Here is a 22,794-nt window from a genome sequence, read left to right as displayed (position 1 = left end):
GGCATGTAATTTACATCATAGTGCAATGATAAAAAAAGAAAAGACAGTAGGTGAAAGGAATGGGTTGAGAAAAAAGAATGTATATGTAAATTATTCCAAATGAATAAATAAGCATAAAAACAAACAATTTCAGCCTGAGCCTTTCAGTTCAGTATTGTGTGTACTTATCAAAAAACCCTATTTCACAGAGTTCTTTTATCAGAAGGAGCAGCTGCAAGCAGTCTGTTATTCATGTAATAAACATGTGAAGCTGGCATCAGCAGTCAGCCACCTGCAACACATAAAATCTTTCATCAACATTTAAAAATTGTGGGACTGCTTGCAAGGATTTGGCAGCATGCTGTGGTGGCACCTCTAGAAATGAGGTGCCACTGATAATCAAAATGAAAACAATAAAAAAATAAGAATTTTGGATGTTTTGCTACATGTTGTTTTTGGTGAAACATGAAAATTAAACCGTGAACATGTTTTTTTTTTCCATCTCTGTGTCCAAGCTATTTTTTGAAGAACCTTTTACAAAAGAAACATTCATCCACTCATTTTATGCATTGTCGCAATGGGGAATGTTGACTACCTCTAGTAGTCACTGGTCGAAAGTACACTCTGCAACAATATTGCAACTTATTAAAGAATTCCCACTGCTTTCTTAAACTGATGTGTAAACATTTTTCTGCATATTACTCTATGGAACCTGCATGGCCTAGCCTGGCCATTGTCTTCCTGTACAATTCTGCTCTGAAAAAAAATTATTGCATCCAGCACAGTGTGGGTTTTCTCCCCTCGACTCGGATTGTCCCTAGTTGATATTTGATTGGGCCAATTGCCAAACAGAAGGAGGAGTTGTAAAGTATAACGTCGATTTCCTGAGCTGTTTTGAAATTGTATTCTGTCTGTAGTTTTAGCAATGGAAGAGGAGGAAGTGAACGAAGCCATTTAGTCCGTGTTGGCCTCTCTTCTAAATATTGAATTAACATTAAACAGCTGCCTCATTCGGACACGTCTTTCTTCATAGTGGAGGATGGCTGTTTACAATGCGGGCAGCTTTTTAGCATCGACTGGTACATTACATATGTCCCGAGAAAACATTAGCAATTGGGTAAAATTTCAAACCTCGCCCCCAGGAAGTGATTGTTTCTCAATAGCCAAGAGGCCAAGCCCTCTGTATAAAGCAAAGTGTAGATCAATGGGTTGGTTTTTACCAGGCTATGTGTGGCCAATCCTACTCAGTGGAATAATTAGAATACTATCAACAGGTTTGCACAACACTACCAAACCCCTTGCAAAAACTTCAGCTATTCACCAAAGAACCCAACCTTTTTTTTCCTTTGGTCCTGATATAAATAGTAAATTACGATCAAAGTTATTCTAGTTTAAATGAAAACGACGTTAGCTGGAGAAAGTTAATCAAATTATGGTGTGAGATCTTCACTATTCAAAAAATTACTGTATCTTGTCAGGATGCAAATTATATGCAGACATTAATTATGAGAAATAGAGATAGAGAGAGTAGGACAGAAAGAGGCAGCGAGAGGGAGGGAGAGATAGAAAACTTGGATTTTAATTAAAAAAAAGGAGCTCTCACACTTTTTAAATGTCTTGGGGAGCATATCCAGTTACTTAATATAGGTTTAAAGTCACATAGTTCTTGTCGAAGATGAAAATTCATAGCGCTATTGAATGTAAGTGCAGTGTCATGAATCAGCTGTTCAATCGTTTTTTAAGTGGCCATAGACGGTGTAGTCTCTATGTCTGGTTTGGGCTTTTTCCTTCAAACATCGTTTGAATTCCTTCAGCACCACCTTTCATCTAGTTTTATTTCTTACATGGGGGATAACTCATTGCTTTTAGATTAGCTTGTAGTTGGTAAAATGAACCATAAATTTATTTTATGTTGGACTGGTGCGGAGTGCGTCGCCTTTTCCACCTGTCTTAATAACTCTCATCCTTCCGGTATGTTTTATTGTTCAGCATAGTTGTGGCACCATTGGCTGTCTCTTGCTTCATATGCTGTTGTTTGTCTAAAAGACAGATCGACTTTACCGTGCAGAGTACATCCTATCACCTCTTAAAAACTTATTGAGAATACATCACATTAACATCAAGAGTAGAATATTCAGGTAAATGGGTGTTTTTCTTTGGTTCATATTTTAAAGCAAATTTAAGCCTTTAAAATTGGCTTCTTACCCATTCATTCACTCAAACCTCGCATAGCTCTAACACACAAAAAATTACCCACTATTGACCATATCACGAACATTGTGAGATTTCAGTGTTTTACACATGGACACTTGAGATCTATTTAAGCAACCAACCAACCTTCCAACTGAAAGACAACCGCTGTACTACCAAACTCAGGAATAACCTTGCATGGCAGACGGTTAGTTACTCTGGAGTCTTTCTGTCGCCTATCATTTTGCGGCCAGGAGCCCTTCAGGTCCACCTCCACTCCACTAAATCATCACCTTCTAATCTCCTGTAAACACTTCCTGACTGTGGGGCCTCCTTGGCACTGCCAATGTGAGGGTGTGCCAGCCCCTCATATCCATTACCAGTGTTAAGCCTCAGCTCTTCATCCCCAAACTTCACTCCTTGCAGTAAACCTGAGTTCATGTGATTATTACTTCGCCTTGCGCCGTGTGTCAATAATCCTCTGGCAACAAATCTTAAAAACAGAAAATCAATTCATTCCCTTTCACAGCTGTCTTCCCTTGCCTATCATTTGCAGTCAAGATTACATACATCAGAAAATTTTGCTTATTTAATCCAAACATATTAGTACACATACCTTTTTCTGATCTCTGTTATGACTTAGTGTTTTTTTTATAAATATTTCATGTTTTACTGATGAGTGAACTTTTGGAATAAACTTGCAATGATTTGCATATTAATAAATACTAAAAAAGGAAGGAGGGGACTAAACAAACACAAACACTTTTGCAAATAATCTAAACTGGTAGAGAATTCGTTTTCTTCTTCCCAACTCTAAACACTACGCCTTCTCCTGCAGCAGCCGGAAACAAAATAAAGCACCAAAGCAGACCTTAAAAGGAAACGTACAGTGAAAAAATATCATTGTTGCAATCAGAGAACGTTTCTCTTCATCTCTTTTCAGCTCCCTGTGGTCTATGCCTCCTATTCTCCCAGTCCTCTCATTTTCCCAGTGCACTGCAGCTCCTCCCTCCACCTCTCATCAGCCGCCCCTCCCTCTTCCTCTCTTTTCTCTGCTAGGTGCAGCATGTATGTGAGCGTGTGTGAGCCAGCAGAGCCGCCTGTGTGTTTACATGTCAGCCTATCAGTGCTGCCGGATTTAGCACATCTGGAAAGGACGAAGGCATTTCTCAAATGCCCCTTAGACGAGGGATTCTCATCTCTGCGTATGCTGTCCTTACCCGTCTTAATCTAGCCCGTCCTGAATCCTTGCAGCCCCGACTCCATGCTTTTGGAGGCATTTTGAATTTCCTTGGCAACATGGAGCTGCCTGAATTAGAATTCTCTGCATGACAGTCCTGGTAAGTACTCTGTCTCTATGGTGGGCTTTGAGCACTGAGTCACTGGATCAGATTTATTATGGTGCAGTGGTGGGGCCATGGGATCGGCAAGAGGCAAATTATTGTGAGGAAGAAAAAAAACTGAGTACCCTAAGCAAATGGAGGGGATGTAAAAAAGAAGACTTATGCTCAGATGAAAGCTCTTGGTTTTATTTGTGCTTTGTCATCTGGAAAGGTTTTATCTTGCTCCTCTGCCCTAAAATCTTAAAATTGTGAAGGGACCATATATAAATGATATGTGCATGTCATTAAAATATACATTACATTGGTTAGATACTTTTTGTTGTGTTTCACAAATGCATGTGCTCTGTAGTTATGTTATGTCTTTGCTTGCATCTGTACAAAATGGTCTTGGTCCCTCCTTTTTATGCCACACATAAAGGTGCAAATGAGAGAGCAAAAGTGTCCTTTTTATGCCTCCCACCCTCAGTGTTTTGTTTTTTTTTTTTTTTTTGGTTTTTTTGCCAGGGTGGTTTGCTGTTGCTTCCTAATTTGCTCATTAACATTCATGTTTTTTTTCAAAATGGTAATAAACTCATCAGGACTGACACACATTCTCATAAAGCGCTTGCTGCTGGCCATTTCCTGTGGCAAACAGGGATGCTGTTGCAGGTGTTTGATTTGCCACAGGTTAGACAGATGGATGGCAGTAGTTTTGATGGTGAGGGTGGGCATGGGGGGATGGGTTGTGGTGGTAGGGTGACTTTGTTTGATTATTTATGGAGGCCAAATGAACAATATCTCATAGCTACATTTTTTATTGCTTCTTTATAATCATGGCTGATACACTCCAGCAGGCAAACGGCAATAAAGGGACTGTTTCTCTCTCTTTTTTTTAGCAGTGCAGCAACATCCACTGCAAGCAAAAGACCCCCAACAGTCTCTGAGGGAAAAGGGACTGTTGTTTGAATCCAGATTTTATGAACTATGCAGAAGCATTTAATTGGGACCCACTTGTCAGGTTATGATGGCTGACTGGATTCTCTTTCCTGAGTTATTATTCATGCACATCATTGTGTCAGAGCATCCACAGATTCAGATTAATCAAGCAAAAATTTTGGAACGTAACGTTGAAGGTTTCTTGGAACTCTTGAATCATTCTTGCTACTGTCAAAATCAAATCCGTTTCTGGTTTGTAGGTCTTTGTATTCTACTGTTTATATAAAATTGCAATTCTTATGTGAATATAAAATCTTTTGCTCTTTTCCATAAAATATTTGAATTAAAGACTTTAAAAATGTGTACCATATTACCATTTAATATAACTCGTCAGATAAAGATCAAGCAATTATTTTGACAGGATCTTCTTCTCCCGAGTTGTGAAATTTCATTTTACGGTCATTCACCTTAGACATTAGCTGCTGGGGGGCTAGGATTTGGGCAATATCCAGATTAATTTGGTCTGCTTAATTTTGTCAGGATCAACAAAAAAAAGCACAACCTGGATAAATGTTTGAGCTGGTATTTTCTAAGACAGCAGAGCAAACAGAAACTGCAGCAGCTAGAAAGATCTCTGGAGTCCTGGGAACATCAGCTGTTAATTTGGGGCCACCTTTGCTTGTCAGCTTTGCTAGTCAAATACACTTGATTAATAGCAGCAGGGGCAAACAACAAAAAGGCAAACCCACAGAAAGTCAGTTGGAAAACTTCAGCAAAATAGTTTTTGGGTTTTTTTCCAAGGCCAATGCCTGATGTATGTTTTTTAACCAATGTAATAATTTGGAGCTCAGAAGCTAAAAATACAACAACAAGAACAATAAAATTTGCCCACTCCATTTCACTAGCATAAAGCACATAGTACAAATAAAGAAAGGTTATTTAAGTCATCCTTGTTTAATTGAATTTATTCATTATTCCTTTCTCTCTTCTTATTTTTACTCAAAACAGAGTGCTGCTTCAGTTTTACTTAAGGGAGTAATAAAACAGAACAAAAACATGCATTGAGGGTATTAGTATTACAGGCCTAACAATAAAAATACCCACTAAAACAAAATACTGATATAATTTGGAGTCAAGTGTGCTTCAAATTTGGGCAAGTCTCCCCTCTCATCTACACAACTGTTCAGTTGTGTAGACTTTGGCTGGGTATCAGTTCTGCATATTATAGTTTTGACCATTTCGATCTTCTGATCTTCAGATCTGTATGAACTACTATGCTAGCTAGTACTAGCTGATGTCCCTACTTGAACAGGCCATGAACATGTTGAGTTATACTCTAAATGGTTTTCATATTTTATATAATTTGTATTTGCCACTGTTCAGAATGGCAATTATTAATAAACCAATTGAGCCTAAAAAATATTAATCATTTGACAAACTGATGTTCACATAACAAAATAGCATACATAATTGACATTTCTACATAAATGTGTTAGGGGGTTTCTCCAGTAAGCATAATGCTGTATTATTCTATTTTTTCCTGTGACCTTTTTAAAGCTCCAATCTTTTCTAGCTTTACTTGCATTGAATTGTTTTTCCACACCACTTGACTGGCAATATTTGCCTTGAAAAGCTCAATCAGTTCTCTATATATACATATTATATACCATAATAGATATCAGAATTGGTTAAAGGACCATCACAAATAATCGCAGCAGCATGTCATTAAAAAAAGCACAGATATAATAGTGAACAAAAACAGAATAAGGTCACACTATTGTGGTGTCATCAATTAAATACGAGTCAAATGGGGAATTTGATCTCTCTCCCTTATACTTATTTAACTTTTACTTTAAATTCTAACTGGACTTAAAAGACTGGACAGCATTGAAATAGTTTGAAATTATTTGAACTGAATTTGGATCACTTGGGACCCACAATTTTGTTGACTTGTAAAGTGTCCAGAAATTATGTAACTTCAGTAATTTGGCATTTTATAAATATGAAAAAAATTAATTGAATGTGCTTAATTACTTATAAAATGTCATGTGATTTTGTATGAAATTTGAATTAGATTGTTCTAAATTGGCTCTGATTAGGACTATGTGATTAGATTTGATTGAAATAATTTGAGCTGTATTTGGACTAATTTGGATTCTGCACAACTAACCAACAACTGGACTATGTTGATAATATTTATTGTAAACTCAAGCTAAACAAATGAAGAAACTTAATTTGACAATGCAATCAACTTGTACAATAAATATTGGATAGATACTTTAAGCAAAAGAAAACCAAAACTCAGTTTCAGTTTTGTCAGAAGCTTTGCTAATGTATATAGTAAAGTTGCATTGCATAGATTATTACTTGAGAGAAATATGAGCTCCATTACTTTCAATTTACTACTCTGACAGCTTACAGAAAATAAAATGCTGTTAATAGAAATATTGATGCATGACGCATGTAAGTAAGTTGTAAGTGACAGGCAGAAAATAATCGGTGCCTGGCAAGAATATACTTTAACCAAAATTTGGGACCAATTTGTCCTCTTACCTTAAAAATTAGGATAATTATTGAAGGAGATTTCAGAACAAACTTGAATGCAAGCTTAAATTGAAACTGTAAGCATTGTTAGTCTATTGCTATTTGCAATAACCACTTGCCAAGTTTTTGTTGTTTAATTTTAGGCTTTATTATCTTGACATCTATAAATAAACAACCCATTTCCAAGATGGATATATTAAAAGGCTGTATCAGATGTGTGTTCAAAGTGGTTGTAACTAATGTCTTTAGTCTTAGAAAATTTTAAAAATCAATGCAGGTGCTAATATGTTGACACCCTTCAATTCTTGTAACATAGTTTTAGTTGATTGCATTAATTTGTATGTACTCAAATTATTAACACAGCATTAGTTATTATGGATACAAAAAACACAACAGATTGGAAATATTATATTTTTAGTTTTTTTACACAGCTAACTGTATCTGACATGACTGGTAGGTATGCAGCCCAGAGGGATGTGCCTTCACGTTTTATTGATGATCTGTCAGATAATCAGATAATCCATCCATCCTGGACAGACAGCCAGTTTATCACAAAGCTACAAAGAAACACACATGCAGTTACGCACTAATACCTAAGAGCAATTTAGACAGACCAAAGGACCTAATAGTCAGGTTTTTGAACTGTGAGAGAATGGAGCACCAAGAGGGAACAAACACAAGTGAGGGGGAAACATCCATGTTCTATGCAGAAAGAGCCCATGACCTCCATTCTGCAAGGGAACAGTGCTACATGTGTGCATGCACTGAATATACACTTAATATCAACATATACATAGCACTTTGGTGTTTGCTTAAAAAAGAAAATAAAAAACTAAGCAGATAGAACATATTCAAGGAGCATCTGAAGGTATGCTAGAGAGTCTGGTAGGTATAGCGATACATTATTGAGAGTGAATTGTGAGGTGGAGTCTTTGTGGATCAGGCTTGAAACCAATAGATGGAATCAGATCCAATCCCACTGGTATCCAGGGAGTTTGAAGGCATATTGAACAGATCAGACTGTAGGTTGTGGTTTTTATGGCAATTTTAAGCATTTTCTGTTCAGCTGTGTTGGAAGGGGAAGGATTGATAAGTGTTTTCATGATGTGGGGGTAGGGGTTGCAAGATTGATTTGGAAAGATGCAGGCTTTCAGAGAAGAATATACTGTTGTAATAAGATGAGCAATCCTACTCACTTTACCAGTCAGTGTTCACAATGGAATGTCTGGTCTAAATATGCAATCAATTTAATACACTACTTATTTAATAAAGTTGCTACTTTATCCCAGATAAGCCAAATAGATAAACATAGGCTTTACTTTCATTCTGATATATGTAACTGCTATATAAAATTCTCACTATAAATTTGGAATCAGATCTAAGTTAACTAAATGTAATAGTATGAGAATCGACATCATATATTGCTGGAGTTTATGAGCAGCAACACATTGGGGAAAATAAAATATGAAATAGAAAACACTGAGAAGAATCAGTTTGGTCAGTGGGCTGCATTTTTATGTTTAGTTCTAATTATAGGCCATTTTATTTACATCTATATTCAGGGCACTTCTGCACATAACAGTTCATTTGTGATGGCCCAGAAATAAGAAATGGGTGAACCAGCCAGAAAAACATCTGGGATGTTGCTATTAAAACATTTTCTGTAACAAGATCTGTCTTGGATACATATGCAGCTCCATAATGGGCAACATCAAAGGAAATGATGGAGCATGATTGTGATAAATCCTCCCAGACTATGAGTGTTTATGCAATGTCTGCTGGATGGAGAGGTGACAGTCGAAGACAGATCTGTCACAGGATACTCAAATTTGCGTTCTACAAATGTATTCAGAAGGTCACAGTCCTGCTGCTCTGCAGTATCCTCATTTAATTTTAATAACAGCTTTACGCAAAATATGAGACAGAGACTATAGTAGTGGGGCAGAGGACTCAGGCTGGCTCATTCTTGAGTGCTTAGGTAGTTTTAAAGTGAGCCCAACAGAATTTACAATTATGGAAACTGGAAGCTACAAGTAAAAATTTTGCATGGATTTTGTATTTTTATTAATCTTTTATGAATATGATTTTTTATATCAATTTTTTATTTATTTTGAACATGACAAATATAAAATCACCCACATCAATAAGGAATGCAACAGACACATTTTGTGTTCCTGCAATCCTTATTTCTGTGTTGAATCTTTGTACGTTGGGTTTCTGATTCTCTGACTGCTATTTTTATGACTGAGTTTTTTCTTTTGAGGCACAAATTATAAAAGTAAAGTAATATTGGCTCTATACCACAGAAAGAACACAAATAATTAAACCCCTTTCTTTTTATTTTTTGTCTGGTCTATTATGTCTAGTGAGATAAATAATTACAACTGAATGTGGTTGCAGTGAGCATTACTGCCATTCATTATTGAACCAAAAAACAAATCTGGATGTTACAGATGCATGCAGTGTACAAGGGTACAAGAAGTATCTTGTATCTGCTGTTCCATCAGGGATCTGACTGACTGTGTTCATTTTAAACCAGAAAATATGCAGAAGCATGCAAATACCAGGGTTTCAAGTTTAAAAATGAAGTGCAACTCTGACAAGTTTTATTTCTAAAAAAAGACTATGAAAGAACAGCCTTGCTGGTATTTCTGCGAATTTGCATTGGGTGTGCATGCCTTGTCCAATCCAGACAGCTTTCACCGACTCTTCAACTAAATGTTGTAGGCAGCAATTCCCAGCTCAGGACCATTTTACAGATTTTCAACACACTGTACACTCTCTAGTCAGTACGAAACAGAGCAGATTATAGAAGTGGTTTTTTTTAATAATTACCTGTATAGACAGTATACCAAGGTAAAGGGACAGTAAATTAAATATAATTTAGACAACATCATTTATATGTCACTATGCTTGGCCACATTGCATGAAGTGTTCAATATTTTAGAATAAGATTTTGGTAACAGCAAAGGATACTTCTTTATCCATTTAATTTATTAGAGTCCTAAACTTTCAGTGGCTTTATTCAATCTAAATGTATTTTTTTCAAAGTTTTTTCAAAAATGGGCAATGGTCAAAATAGCCTAAAATCAATAGTACTCTTTCATAAATTTCACCTTCTAGTTGATCTCTCCCCTGTTCAAATTAAATATTATAATTGGAAATATAAAAACAAATGGATTTTGGTCTTAATCATTGTTGTGGTCCTCATGGTGTGACATATGCAAATAGTTTATTTGAGATAGTTATGCATTTTGGCATCCTTGAGCAAACAATCCATTGGTTGACTAGATTGTTAAAACTATAAAACATGTTTTAGTTTACTCACTAGAAATGGAAACGCTAAGCTCAAAGCCATCTGCATATTAAAAATATTAATCTAAATATATTTATATAAATCAAACATACTAATCTAAATACTGCATCTAATATTTTAGTAATTGAGAGCAGTTCACATTTTAGCACAATCTTAGGCCCCACTGTGAGGATTAGACAGAATTAGGAAGGTCTCATCCTACTTGACATCATATGGAGTAAACATTTGAGAGTGTTACATTTTTTACCGTTTTGTTATGGGAGTCTGCTCTTTGTGGTGCACTTCAACAAAGCACTGATCTGCAGTAGCTGTGTTGTTGGCAGCTTTATAAAATGTGTCATGCTCACAAAAAAGCATTGGGAATCAAATTAACTAAAATTTTTCCTGCATTTTGTGTTCAAACCTTTACTATTAATTAGTCAGGTGTATGCTAATTTTTTATTATTATATAATTGCACTATCTTCCAATGCATAAAACCACAGTTTGAAATTTTAATAAGAATTTGGAGATTCAGTAAGTATTACAATATTCTTGCAAATAGAAGCAAAGTCATTGAGTCTTTATTATGTGAGCCTTTTTATACAAATTCTAGCAGATACTGAATCATTAGTATTCATACTGAGCTGTAGCTTGTCAGGTGACAGTAAAGATGAATGGTCTTTAAGATGAGATGGGGCAGAGAGTAATCATAGATGTTCTTCTATGCCTAAACCTTACTAGCCACTATAGATGGTGTTACAGAGAAAAATAAATGTACATTTTCTACACACATTTCAAAGCAGCTTACACTCAGACTGAGAGTGAATGATAAATTAGGGCTGACAAAAATGGGTAGAGTAGCCAAAAAGTGGCACAATAGTACCTCTATTCAGTATATTTTTACTCAAGTAGAAGTAAAAAGATGTAATAAAAATAATAAAAGATATTTAGTCAAAAATGCTACTTCAATACCCAGTTCTTGAGTACCACTGTTTGTTCTGATTTAATTAATTTGAAAAAAAAAAAAACATTACATGCAAGTTCCGGTACTTTACTGATAAAATAACAATAACATCAAATTTGAGAAGAAACACACATTTCCTAATTTTTGTTTTCCCCAACATAAAGCTTTTGAAACCAATACTTGCAGTAAGTGATGTATGCATGTTAGAACAGTGCATAGTACAACCAGTGGCAACACGCAGGAAACACTTTGTTTCCTGTATGTTCAGTTGACCTCCAAATGGCACCGCAACCTAGAAAAGAACAGAATGACAAAGCTTAGTGAAGTAATAGACAAACCAGAAGCTTCACCTTTACACAAATTGGGTGTTTCTGTGTCTGATGTCTTTTTGGTTACACCATGCTTTTATGTCAATCAGTGTAGGAACTTGAGGAGAGTAAAGTAGCCAAAACCTGTACTCAAGAGTAGCATTGCTTCAGTTTCTTTGACGTACTGATCAAAATATAGCATAATTTTGTATGCACTATTATCAGAATGCATAATTTTTCAAACTTAAAACATGCAGGGGTGCCCAATCGCAACAGCGTGCAGCAATACTGTACACACTAAAAATCTAAAGACATGATTAAGTTTATGATTATAGACAGACTCTAGGCATAGACTGTACCATAGGGCCCTAAAGACATTAATGGGAAAATACAAAATCTGTTGAATAAATGACAAAGAAACCATTAGCATCATGATTAGTTTGCAGTTATTATTCATAAACCATTTCCTTCTTCCAGCGTAAAAGGTCCAATAAACCTGCCACTTAATTCCCAATGTAAATATTCTAATAGGTTTTTCAATATTATGCCACACAGCAAAGGTATTTAATAACTAAAACAGCTGAAAGGGACAAATGCACTGATGCAGAAAGCTCATTTGTCTGTATAATGCTTGAGACATTCATTGACCCATGAAGTGCACATCTTACTCTTAGATGCACAGTTTCACCTTCATGAAACTGTGCAGCCTGTTGGGGCATCAAGAGACAGACGTGGGCAGAGACAGGTCTTTTGAGAGACAGGGTGAGAGGTCCCCTGACATAACACAATTGTCATGAAGGGCCAGTGTAGAAAAGGCCTGTCCATTCAAATGTTCACAAAAATAATGCAGTTAAAAATGAATGGGGTGAGTCAAAGAAGGGAAAAATAAGTGACAAAGTAGACTGAGGTAAATATTTTCTCTAACAAAGACTATTTCAAACATTCAAACATTTTTTAGGCCTATCCAACACAGAGAAACTGTTGCTAGGAGCAGCAATAAGTCTTCTTGCTTAAAAAACATGTAAATCAATTTAAATGTAAAATTAAAAATGTGAATAATTGGAGAGATTAAAATGTGCTAAGTGGTTAGAAGTCATTGAAACAGGGTTTATGTCAATTTATATCTAATAAATGTAAAAACAAAAGACACAAAGGATTCTACACTATCATTTAAAGCAAAAATTACACCAAAATGGGAAAACTGACTGTAAAACCACACCTTTGTTTTCCCAAAGGTTTTAAAAGGGAAAGTAGTAGCCAGGTGCCGTCAAAGAAATGGTATTTGTTATAGGTCATCAACAAGGGTGATCAACTCTTTGAAAGTGGGTGTCTAATTCTCTTAAACTGGAAATCAAAGAAGTCTTTACATATTAGCATCTGGGAAAACTGTTACCTACTCACACTAGGGGGAGAAATGAGAAAATTACCCAAAATGTTCCATCTCAGACTCCATAAACCTCATTGATCATGCTCCTGTCTCTTCTCTGGGCCCTTTCCCTTCACAAAGAAACTTTCCAAAGACATTTGATCTGTTGCTGCTTGTGGGCTCAATGTTGGAGCGCAAGACGTAACCGAGAGAATCCAGTTATTGGATTTTCAAAACAAAAGATCCTCCAGACTCAAATAATACATAAAACAGAAATATTTAATTATTTCTTGCCTGGGGTTTGGGGACCACTGCCCTACGCCACCAAGGCACGCCCAAAAAATACACTATTCCTGTTGCACAGGGGGTCTTTTTGGCTGTCAATGGTCTTGGAACTATTGTACTACAAATGTAAGTCTCTGTAACTGAAACTTTGCTCTTTAGTCACTATACATATATATATTTTTTTTCTATATTTCAGCTTTTCCTTTCAAATATCTAATGTTCTATACCTTATAGCAAACAAAATTTTAAGCATTTATACTATCATTATGTATAAAAGCTCTAAATGCAGTGTTATTTAGATACATAACACTGCATCTAAATTGTTTAATAGATGCAAACACCAGTAACCAAATCTGTGATATTATTTTAATAATGCAACATCATCAGAATATTTACAATTTTGTATCTCAACAGATGAAACTGTACTATGTGATATTGGGCTGCTTGTGTCCACAAACAGACACAATGTGTCAGTGGGATTGATGGTAATTGTTTTCAGCATACTCAGAAGTCTGCAGTATAGCAGGGTAGTTGCACAGTATGGCAAAGCCCTTTCATTGATTGTCTGATTCTATTACTTGTGAGGAACTTCACCCTAACTAAATTATATCCAGGGGAAGGGAGAGTCATTGAACATTTAAAGTCATGTTGATGTAAAAAACAATAAATAAAAAAATTCTGATTTACTTATGAAAAGGTATTTAGGTGCAAGAAGTAAATTTGGGTTGTAATTAATATCTTATGTATTTTAGAGTTAATCTACCTGAAACTTCCTAAATCATAAAATATAATCTTATGGAAAGGTGTCTTTTTTAATCATAGAAAATCTTCCCTAAATTTCAAAATAATGTTTGCATCAATAGAAAAATATGATGGCATAAAACCCATATAGACTTTGCAAAGCAATACTTTATAAAGAATTCCAACGCAACAGAGTCCAGTCTTTATCATGTATTTTCTCTAGTAATATACATATCTCCCTAGTCATAAAAATCTATTTAGTGAAATGAATTTTTTTCTTCCTAAGGTTCAAAACACAACAATATTCTGTATTTTTCTGTCTCCACAGGTAAGCAGTAGGATGGTGTCTGGAGAGGCAGGAGGGCACAGCTACTTGGTGGCATGCTGGCAGCCCATCCTGATCCTGATGCTGGGCACCGTCCTTTCAGGCTCCACCACTGGCTGCCCTTCAAAATGTGACTGCAATGGCCAGGAGCGATCAGTCGTCTGCCATCGAAGAAGGCTGGCAGCTCTTCCTGAGGGCATCCCCACTGAAACTAGACTCCTAGACCTCAGCAAAAACCGTCTGAAGACTCTAGGGCCCGAGGAGTTCATTAATTACCCTCAGCTGGAGGAGCTGCAACTGAACGAAAACACTATTTCATCCATTGAGCCGGGGGCTTTCAGTAACCTAATGAACCTTCGAACGCTAGGCTTGCGCAACAACGAGCTAAAGCTCATTCAGCTTGGAGTGTTCACAGGCCTGACCAATCTCACACAGTTGGATATAAGTGAGAACAAAATTGTTATTTTGCTCGACTATATGTTCCAAGAGCTGTACAACTTGAGGGCTTTGGAAGTTGGGGACAATGATCTAGTCTTTATATCGCCTCGATCATTTCATGGTCTGAGCAATCTTGAAAGCCTCAACATTGAAGGGTATAAACTGGGCTCAGTTCCTACTGATGCCCTTAGTCATGTTCATAACTTGCTATCCCTTCGATTACGCTATCTGAACGTCACTGATATAAAGGACTTCTCCTTTAAAAGGCTGTATCGATTAAGAATACTGGAGATTTCTCATATGCCTGCCTTGAATACTATAGCTTCACAAAGCTTGTATGGACTCAACCTCACATCATTGTCTGTCACAAATTGCAATCTGTCTGCCATCCCCTATGAAGCCATTAATCATCTCAGATATATTCGGTTTTTAAATCTATCTTTCAATCCTATTCATACTGTTGAAGGTAACCAACTTTTCAGTCTTCAAAAGCTCCAGGCATTTCACTTGGCTGGTGGACAATTGGTGGCCATTGAGCCTTACTCATTCCGTGGACTCAACCACCTACGTATTCTGAACGTGTCAAGAAATAGCTTGAGCACCCTTGAGGAGTCAGTTTTTCACTCAGTGGGAAACCTGGAGACCCTGGCTTTGTATGAAAACCCTTTGGCTTGCGACTGCCGCCTGCTATGGGTCTTCCGCAGGAGGTGGAGGCTTAACTTCAACAAACAGCAGCCCATTTGTGCTTCACCTAAGATTGTGCAAGGAAAAGAGTTCAAAGATTTCCCAGACGTACTGCCTCCAGACTACTTCATCTGTCAGAAATCAAAGATTGTGGATTATAAGGTTGTGGAAAGCCATGTTGATGAAGGAACTACTGTTCACTTCACGTGCATGGCAGAGGGTGATCCAGCTCCAGTGATAATGTGGCTATCCCCCAAGAAGGAGTACATTACTACAAAGACTATAGGGTCAAGGCTCTCAGTATCCAGCGAGGGTACACTGGAGGTACGCTACGCCCAAATTCAGGACAATGGCACCTACTTGTGCATTGCCAGTAATGCTGCTGGCAATGACACAAAAGCTGCTCACCTTTTTGTACACAGCTACTCCCCGAATTGGCCACATCAGCCAAATAAGTCATTTGCTTTTATTTCTAACCAGCCAAGTGATGAAGGTGCTAATGTGACCAGAACAACAGTCCCATTTCCATTTGATGTAAAGACACTTATTGTCGCAACCACGATGGGATTTATCTCATTCCTTGGAGTGGTCCTCTTTTGTCTTGTAATTTTATTCCTCTGGAGTAGAGGAAAAGACAGCACAAAGTCAACTATTGAAGTTGAATATGTGCCACGAAAAGAGGAGACAGAGGAGGCCAGTCCAACTGAGGCACCTGTACAATTCAACATGAAAATCATGTGAACTCTTAAAGGAGGTCATGTAAGCTTACAAACTGCAGCCAGGATGCATACTGTTCTTGTCAAAAATATGTAATCAGTTTGTGAGCGATAGCACAGCAGCAAATGCATCTAGACAGTATACCTTTGACATTTTTTACTTCAGGGACTGAATCTTTAAAAATAAATGTTGAACAATTGTTCAGATTTCTGTACATGTACTGTACAGTATGCTAACATGCACTCAAATTACATGATTTCTGTGTGGAACCAAATAAGGGTTATATAAGAAAAAAGCACAGTAAAAGTATATGACAAGCAGGCTAATACAGATAAGCAGTTGATAATTATTTTAAGTAATCTTTCTTTTGTGAAAAACAAAAATGATGTTGGGATTTTTGTTTGTTGGCTATTTTTTACCTTTGATAGTTGTTAAAAGCACATGAACCTGTCACGAGCCAATACTATATTGCCTGAAATACTGAGATAAAAATAATTTTCCTTTTTCCCCTCATCTAGTTCATTTTTCTTTTTCAGTCAAAAGAAAAGTATAACACAAGTACTTTCTTTTGAGTTTATTATATTTAACAAAACATACATTTACTTTTCAGAAACTGACCCCAAAATTTCTAAGATAAATGTTAAAAACAATAATGAATCAACAAAATAGTCATGGTTTTAGTGGCTAAATATAAAATTAAAAATTAAATTTCATTTGTTAATTAAAGACAAAATAGTCTGTTAACACTGGTCTTTCTGATGTTTTTTTTAAATCCTTAAATCATTTATTGAAAATTTACAAGATGGGGTATTTGGCTAACGTGGTAAGGTTACATTTGAAAGTGTGCATGTTACCACACTGCATAGAAAAGCCAGTTTCTGCTCCTCTCTGCCAGCAAAGGAAGATTGTCATTAAATGTATTTAAATGTTGTGATATACATATTTTTTCTGTATTTTATTCCTCTGTGTACATTACGCTATTGCATAATAGTAATGCTTTTGATAGCTGTGGGTTTTGAGCAAACTGCAATCCAAAGAGCAGATTAAATATACAGTAAACATGTTTTTGATGTACTTAACTGAAAGAGAGTGTTAATGATTTTAGAACATAACCTCACCCTTGAAAATATTCTGAGCAAAAATCTCTAAAATACTTTACAACCTATTAGACTGTTTAGTAAGGTTAATCACTGTCCTAGAATCCAGAAGGCACAACGTCACTAAATATTTACAAGGTAGTGACATTATTTAATTGTTGCCTTAAGAACCAATTTTCCAATTTTCTGCTAAGCAATACTCAACATTTCTATGTAAAATGGAGTTCCAGTTCTCATAAGAATTTTATGTTGTCCAATTTATTTCACAGTCAAGGTCTGCTCTGAAGATAATGTGTTCATTAACTTCTAAATACATGTTTAAAAGGGATGGGTAAATTGAAATTCTATTAAAATAAAGAACATTTTACACAACAGGCTATTTATTTTATGCTAAATGAGAAAGAAGAAGATGATGCTGCTGCAAGTACATTTAACACAGGTAGCTGCCTTTATAAAAAGGTTTCAGTAAGAAAATATTTCACAATACCTTGATAGCATTTCCTGGTATTTCTATGTTGGTACATGTGACTGAGCTTGTAAATTTCAATTGATTCCAATTTTCTGAAGAAAAAAAGAACATATAAATATATATATATAGTAATGTAAGATGTATTATGGTAACATTTTAAATCTGTTCTATAGCACTGTGAAGATACAGGCCTCCCCTCAAGAGATTTCTTTTGTTTTTTACTTTTATTACATTTACATTTCAGATTTTCAAACATTATCACTTTGAATGTACTCAAACAAAGATGGTCTGAGTACATCCAGCGGTGCATTTATCCAATAACTTTATTTGAAAAAGCAGTAGTAGTAAACCAAACTGGGAATTACTTGCCAGTATTTCACATCACTGTGGAGGCATTCTAGCACACTTCTCTTTGCAGAATTGGTTCAATTCAGCCACATTGGAGGGTTTTTGAGCATGTATGTACTGTTTAAGGTCATACCATAGCATTTCAATGGGCTCTTCGCACGTTTGGTGCTGACGTCACATCTGCATGAGCGAAATGCGGCTTTCTTGCTTCTGCTTTGAGTTACCATGACAGCTAGAAAAGAAAGTCGTATTTCAGAAGCAAATAAAGCAGTACAATGAACATTGTTGTCTTCCAAATATAATGGACTTTTCATTGATTTCCAAACGATCCTGAATTAAGAAGGCGGTTGCTTGTAAATATCAGTTGCTACCAGTTAAAATTAACGCCGAACAGCAAAGTCTGCAGCCTTCACTTCATTCCGGATCAGCTTCTTCAGCCTAAAAATGCCGGGGGGAGACAGATGGCAAATAAAGAAACCGTCCCCGGGTTATTTCCATGGAATCACTTATGTATTCAGTCTGAACAAGCAAGTTTATGGGAACAAGTGAGCCGACTAGAGCCAGATCACCAAGCAACAGATCTGCCTACACTGCTGTGAACACCATCCTATTTGAGCTCTTCACAAGAAACATGCAGAAGTAATAAAACGAAATAACACGGAGACCTTAAGGAACACGGTCATATTTTTCTAAAAGCAACAACTTTGAACCTGAACAGTCAGCTGAACTAAAACTCTGACAATTACCAATGCTGCCCTACTTTTAAGCTACGGGACTTGTGCTTCCTCATGCTACCTCATGCTAAGTAAGCAAACCGAACCTTAATCTCCCCCGTAACTTGGCCTCTGTTTGATACTAACGACAACAAACACACATAATATACTTGAAAATAAGTACAAAATAAGGCAAAAACATTGTTCGTTACAATAAATGAAAATGATTAGATACTTAAATAGCATATTTTTATAATGAAAATGACTGAGAATATTGTCTATTAGCATAAGCTAAAGTTAATGTTAGCCACAAAGTTTAAAGAAAGTAAAACTCACCTTCGTATCTGTGAATGTATAACGAGGCATACATCTTAAAACCGTTCTCTTACTTGTTGAAGCTTCGGATCGATGTACATCTAATTGTTACATTGGGCAAACAATGAAAGCACCTAGTGTAAGTTGCCATTTTCAATAGACCGGAAGCGACCGAGCTGCTTATCCCCGAACACGGAAGCTGTTCCAATGGGCAAAGAGCCCATTGGATTTAGATCTGGACTTTTATCCTAGAGTGAGTATATATATAAATAAACACATTGAAATGTGTGTTTTGATCATTATACAGTGGCCTAAATAGGGCCTTAGAGTTAAGGTTTCACATGGATGGCCTGACATATGTCTGGATTGTCTTATAGATATCAGAATGTATAGTTTTACCAGTTACAGCAAGTCATCCAGATCTTTAGACGCACAGGAACAATTGTAGGTGCTACTGTGTTGCAGGGGTAATGTAGAAGTGCAAATCACAAAATAACTCCCAATTATCCAGTGGATGATGTACATTATACAGTGCAGAACATTGCTGATTATTAGGCTAAAAAATACGCAAAATATACTGAGACACTGAAACTTTTAAAAAGTAGCCAAGATTCACAGCAAAATGTAAGCAAATGCATTTGGGGGATGGATAGTTTTTGTATTATTATGACACCAACCTGAGCTGTCTGTCAGTTTTGAATTAGATCATTTGTTCGCTTGCAGTCAGGCTTGTTAAATCAAGATTTTAACTTTGCAAATCAAACTGTCAGCATCTTACAGAGCCCAGCATTTATGTCGAGCACAACTAGTTCTAAAGCTCAGCATGTTGCCTCTTCTGGGCAAGCAAAGAAGATACCAATTCTTCTTTCTATTGAAAACAGCAGTTGTTTGCTTTCTACTAGCTTTGTGCATACTCTTTTGTCTTCTTTTCATCTATCTAGAGCAGGTGTGTCCTGCCGGTCTTACATGCGTCCTTGCTCCAAGGCAGCTGATTCAAATGACTGAATTACCCCCTTAGCATGTCTCCAAGTCTGCAGAGACCTGCTAATGAACCATTAATTTGATTCAGGTGAGTTGAATTAGAGGAGCATTTATTTATTTATTTTTATTCCAGGCATACCATAGGAAGAAGCTTTTTGCTAACATGTTTGAGGGCATCTTTGCTCTACAAAAAGGATATGAGGATGGTATCTAATTGAGTGATTAACTTTATTAAATCAGGGATGCCTCTGACATCAATGTAGACAGGTTGCATAATGAAATGTGAACCTCTGTTGGTATGACCTTTGGCCTTTGGGATTATGTATATGTCAACATTTACATTTCTGTGTGTGTTTGTGCATGTGCAATGGATATGTGTGCTAATTTGCCACTTGGAATTGAGACTGTGCTATAATGTTGAGAACGGTATGAAGCTCATTTTGAACCCAAGAACAGTAGGCATTAGGATGAGGGTCGCCCCCCAGAAGCCATAGCGTTCCCCAGCAGAAAGCCACCAAGCACCTCCCAGAGCAGCTATCTGCCTAACACAGGTAGGTCGGCAGCAGCCCTCTGGCCACAGAAGCACAGAAACCACAAATGGTTTTCTGTGGACAGTTAAAGTGACATAATATTATTTATAATTTGCAGATATCATCCAAAGAATGTATCGCAAATGTGAAGGATCCATTGCTTTGAAATTGTCTAAATACTTTTGCTTTGTCTGTTTGTTAATTTGTTTTAAAGTTAAGACTTAATTCCAAAACCTGACTGTAACATTTATTTTTTGCCTTTGTACTTAGGGACTATTATAAGGCAAGCATGGAAACATTTTTAACAAAAAAAGGAACAATATATATATATATACATTTTTTTTTCAATATTGTATATAATAGATCTTAGTTATGCGGTTGTCTAGCAAGCACATTGCAGTGTCAGAGTCCAGTGCATTTGTACTGGGTGTATGACAGCTACTGAAACACTTCCAGTTGCTGTTTTATTCTCCGCATCTGAAGGAGAAAATTTTATTTATGGCTCAATTTCAAGGAAGAAAAACCTGTGCACCTCAATTTATAGAACTACAGCTGTACACTTACACAGTAAACGGACATAAGCTGTAAACATCCAAACATTGCTATAGACAATGTAAGCACTGAAATTTTCGAATTGATTTGTTAATAAATAAAAGGAGCAAATTGGAAAAAATGAACCGGTTGGATGAACAAGTTATGGGGACACAGTTACATTGCAACTAAAGGCTTTGAAAGAGATTTTCTAAACTGTAAATAATAAAGAGGCTGCAATAAACTAAGCAAAACTTTTGAAGTTTTTTCCATATCTTGTAAGACAGAAAAGGTGTGAAAACTACAATAACGCCAAGTAGTAAACTATAAAGGTTTAATTTATAAATAACTTTTGACATCAGCTTTGGTACAAAGAAATCTTTTGTATAAATAAAATACTTTAAAAGCAAGATTACAATTATCCCTAATTAATTTAAAACTGAGGCAGCTAGCATGAATAAAAGAAAATGAAAGGCAATAAAATTTTGTTCACCCTTTTGCACAACGTTTCGCTGCCTGTTTTGCTCTGATGAGTGCTAAAAAGTTGAAACACTAAAAATGTGGCTAAATAATTTCAGCTGCTAAAAATTTAAAGCCAACACTCAAATGGGTTTTCCCATACTTACAACCAAGTAAATGCTCTCAAAATCCTCAGTACGCAATGAAGATCTCAATGTTTTCTGCAAACTAGTTGTGCTTTTGGAGCTGGATACAGATTCTCGTCAGGCTCCTTAGATGTCTTGAAGTTTCTAACAGCTTTTAAGCCTCAACAACCAATTCTGTTGTTAATCTATGGTTGGAAATAATTAAAATTTAAACACGAGACATTATTGAATTGATATTACTTCACTGATATAGACATAAATTGTATGTAGTTTGTATGTACAGTTTATTTATACTGTATTATAAAAATTCACAAGAAGTCATACTAAGAGGCAGTTAAATTACAGTCCGGTGTGCAAATGCTAAAATGTGTTGAAGAAAATGTTGACTAAGAAAGCAAGGTTGTATAAAATCTTCATTGGGATTCAGTCAAGTATCCTTTGCATGTATAGGGTGACAGGCTTCACTGAAGCAGAAAAAGACTTTTTTAACAGGAAGCGACCTCCAGCAGAACCGTACTTAGTTAGGGCTGCCATCTGTCCAAACAAAAGAGTGTGCCTCGCCTGAAAGCAAGTACAGCAAATAAAAAAATCTGAAATCCAAATGGATTCCACAAAATTTGTATTGTGATGTAGAAAGCTGAGCAGAGAAGCTCAAAACTTGTGAAAAGGAAGAACATAGATGAATTGAAAAAAAAAAATAGTTAAGCGTGGATACTGTGTTAAACTGAAGCTCTAATTCACTATGTTTCATGTTGTTTTATATTACTAGTTGACTGTTGGGCAGCAAGGCAAGCTGAAGGCTTTATAACTTGAACAGAGATAAGAACAAAGAAAACAAGCAAAACACAAGAAGTAATCATTTGGAGTGTACCCTTCAAAAAACATTTCTTAGATGGTAAATTATATCCAAACATGCTCAAAATAACTCTGTCATGCCAATGTTTCTTTCTGTCTGTCCAGTTTGCAAAATGTGTAAGCTGCTGCCTCATTTTAATTCACACATTGTATCCAAAATGTGTTTTTGCTTGGGTTTAAATGTTAAGAAATTAAACTTGCCTTTTATGAAACACGAAGCTTGGTCACATCTTTAAGGATGTTTATGACATATGA

The 22,794-nt window shown here is 36.2% G+C and overlaps 1 protein-coding gene across 1 annotated transcript; it reads left to right on the top strand.

The window, feature by feature from the left end:
* The first annotated feature begins 3,233 nt into the window (after positions 1 to 3,233).
* Positions 3,234 to 17,564, top strand: LOC102220559 (leucine-rich repeat and immunoglobulin-like domain-containing nogo receptor-interacting protein 1-B). Its single transcript, XM_005811068.3, has 2 exons — positions 3,234 to 3,509; positions 14,260 to 17,564. Exons 1-2 carry the CDS (start codon positions 3,498 to 3,500, stop codon positions 16,117 to 16,119), a joined length of 1,872 nt encoding a protein of 623 aa, XP_005811125.1. The 5' UTR covers positions 3,234 to 3,497; the 3' UTR covers positions 16,120 to 17,564.
* The last annotated feature ends 5,230 nt before the right edge of the window (positions 17,565 to 22,794 follow it).

This window comes from Xiphophorus maculatus, chromosome 4 (assembly GCF_002775205.1).
Source record: "Xiphophorus maculatus strain JP 163 A chromosome 4, X_maculatus-5.0-male, whole genome shotgun sequence".
In the NCBI taxonomy this organism is placed as follows: domain Eukaryota; kingdom Metazoa; phylum Chordata; class Actinopteri; order Cyprinodontiformes; family Poeciliidae; genus Xiphophorus; species Xiphophorus maculatus.
Note: the sequence above shows the minus strand (reverse complement) of the source record. Positions and strands in the feature narration are given on the sequence as shown.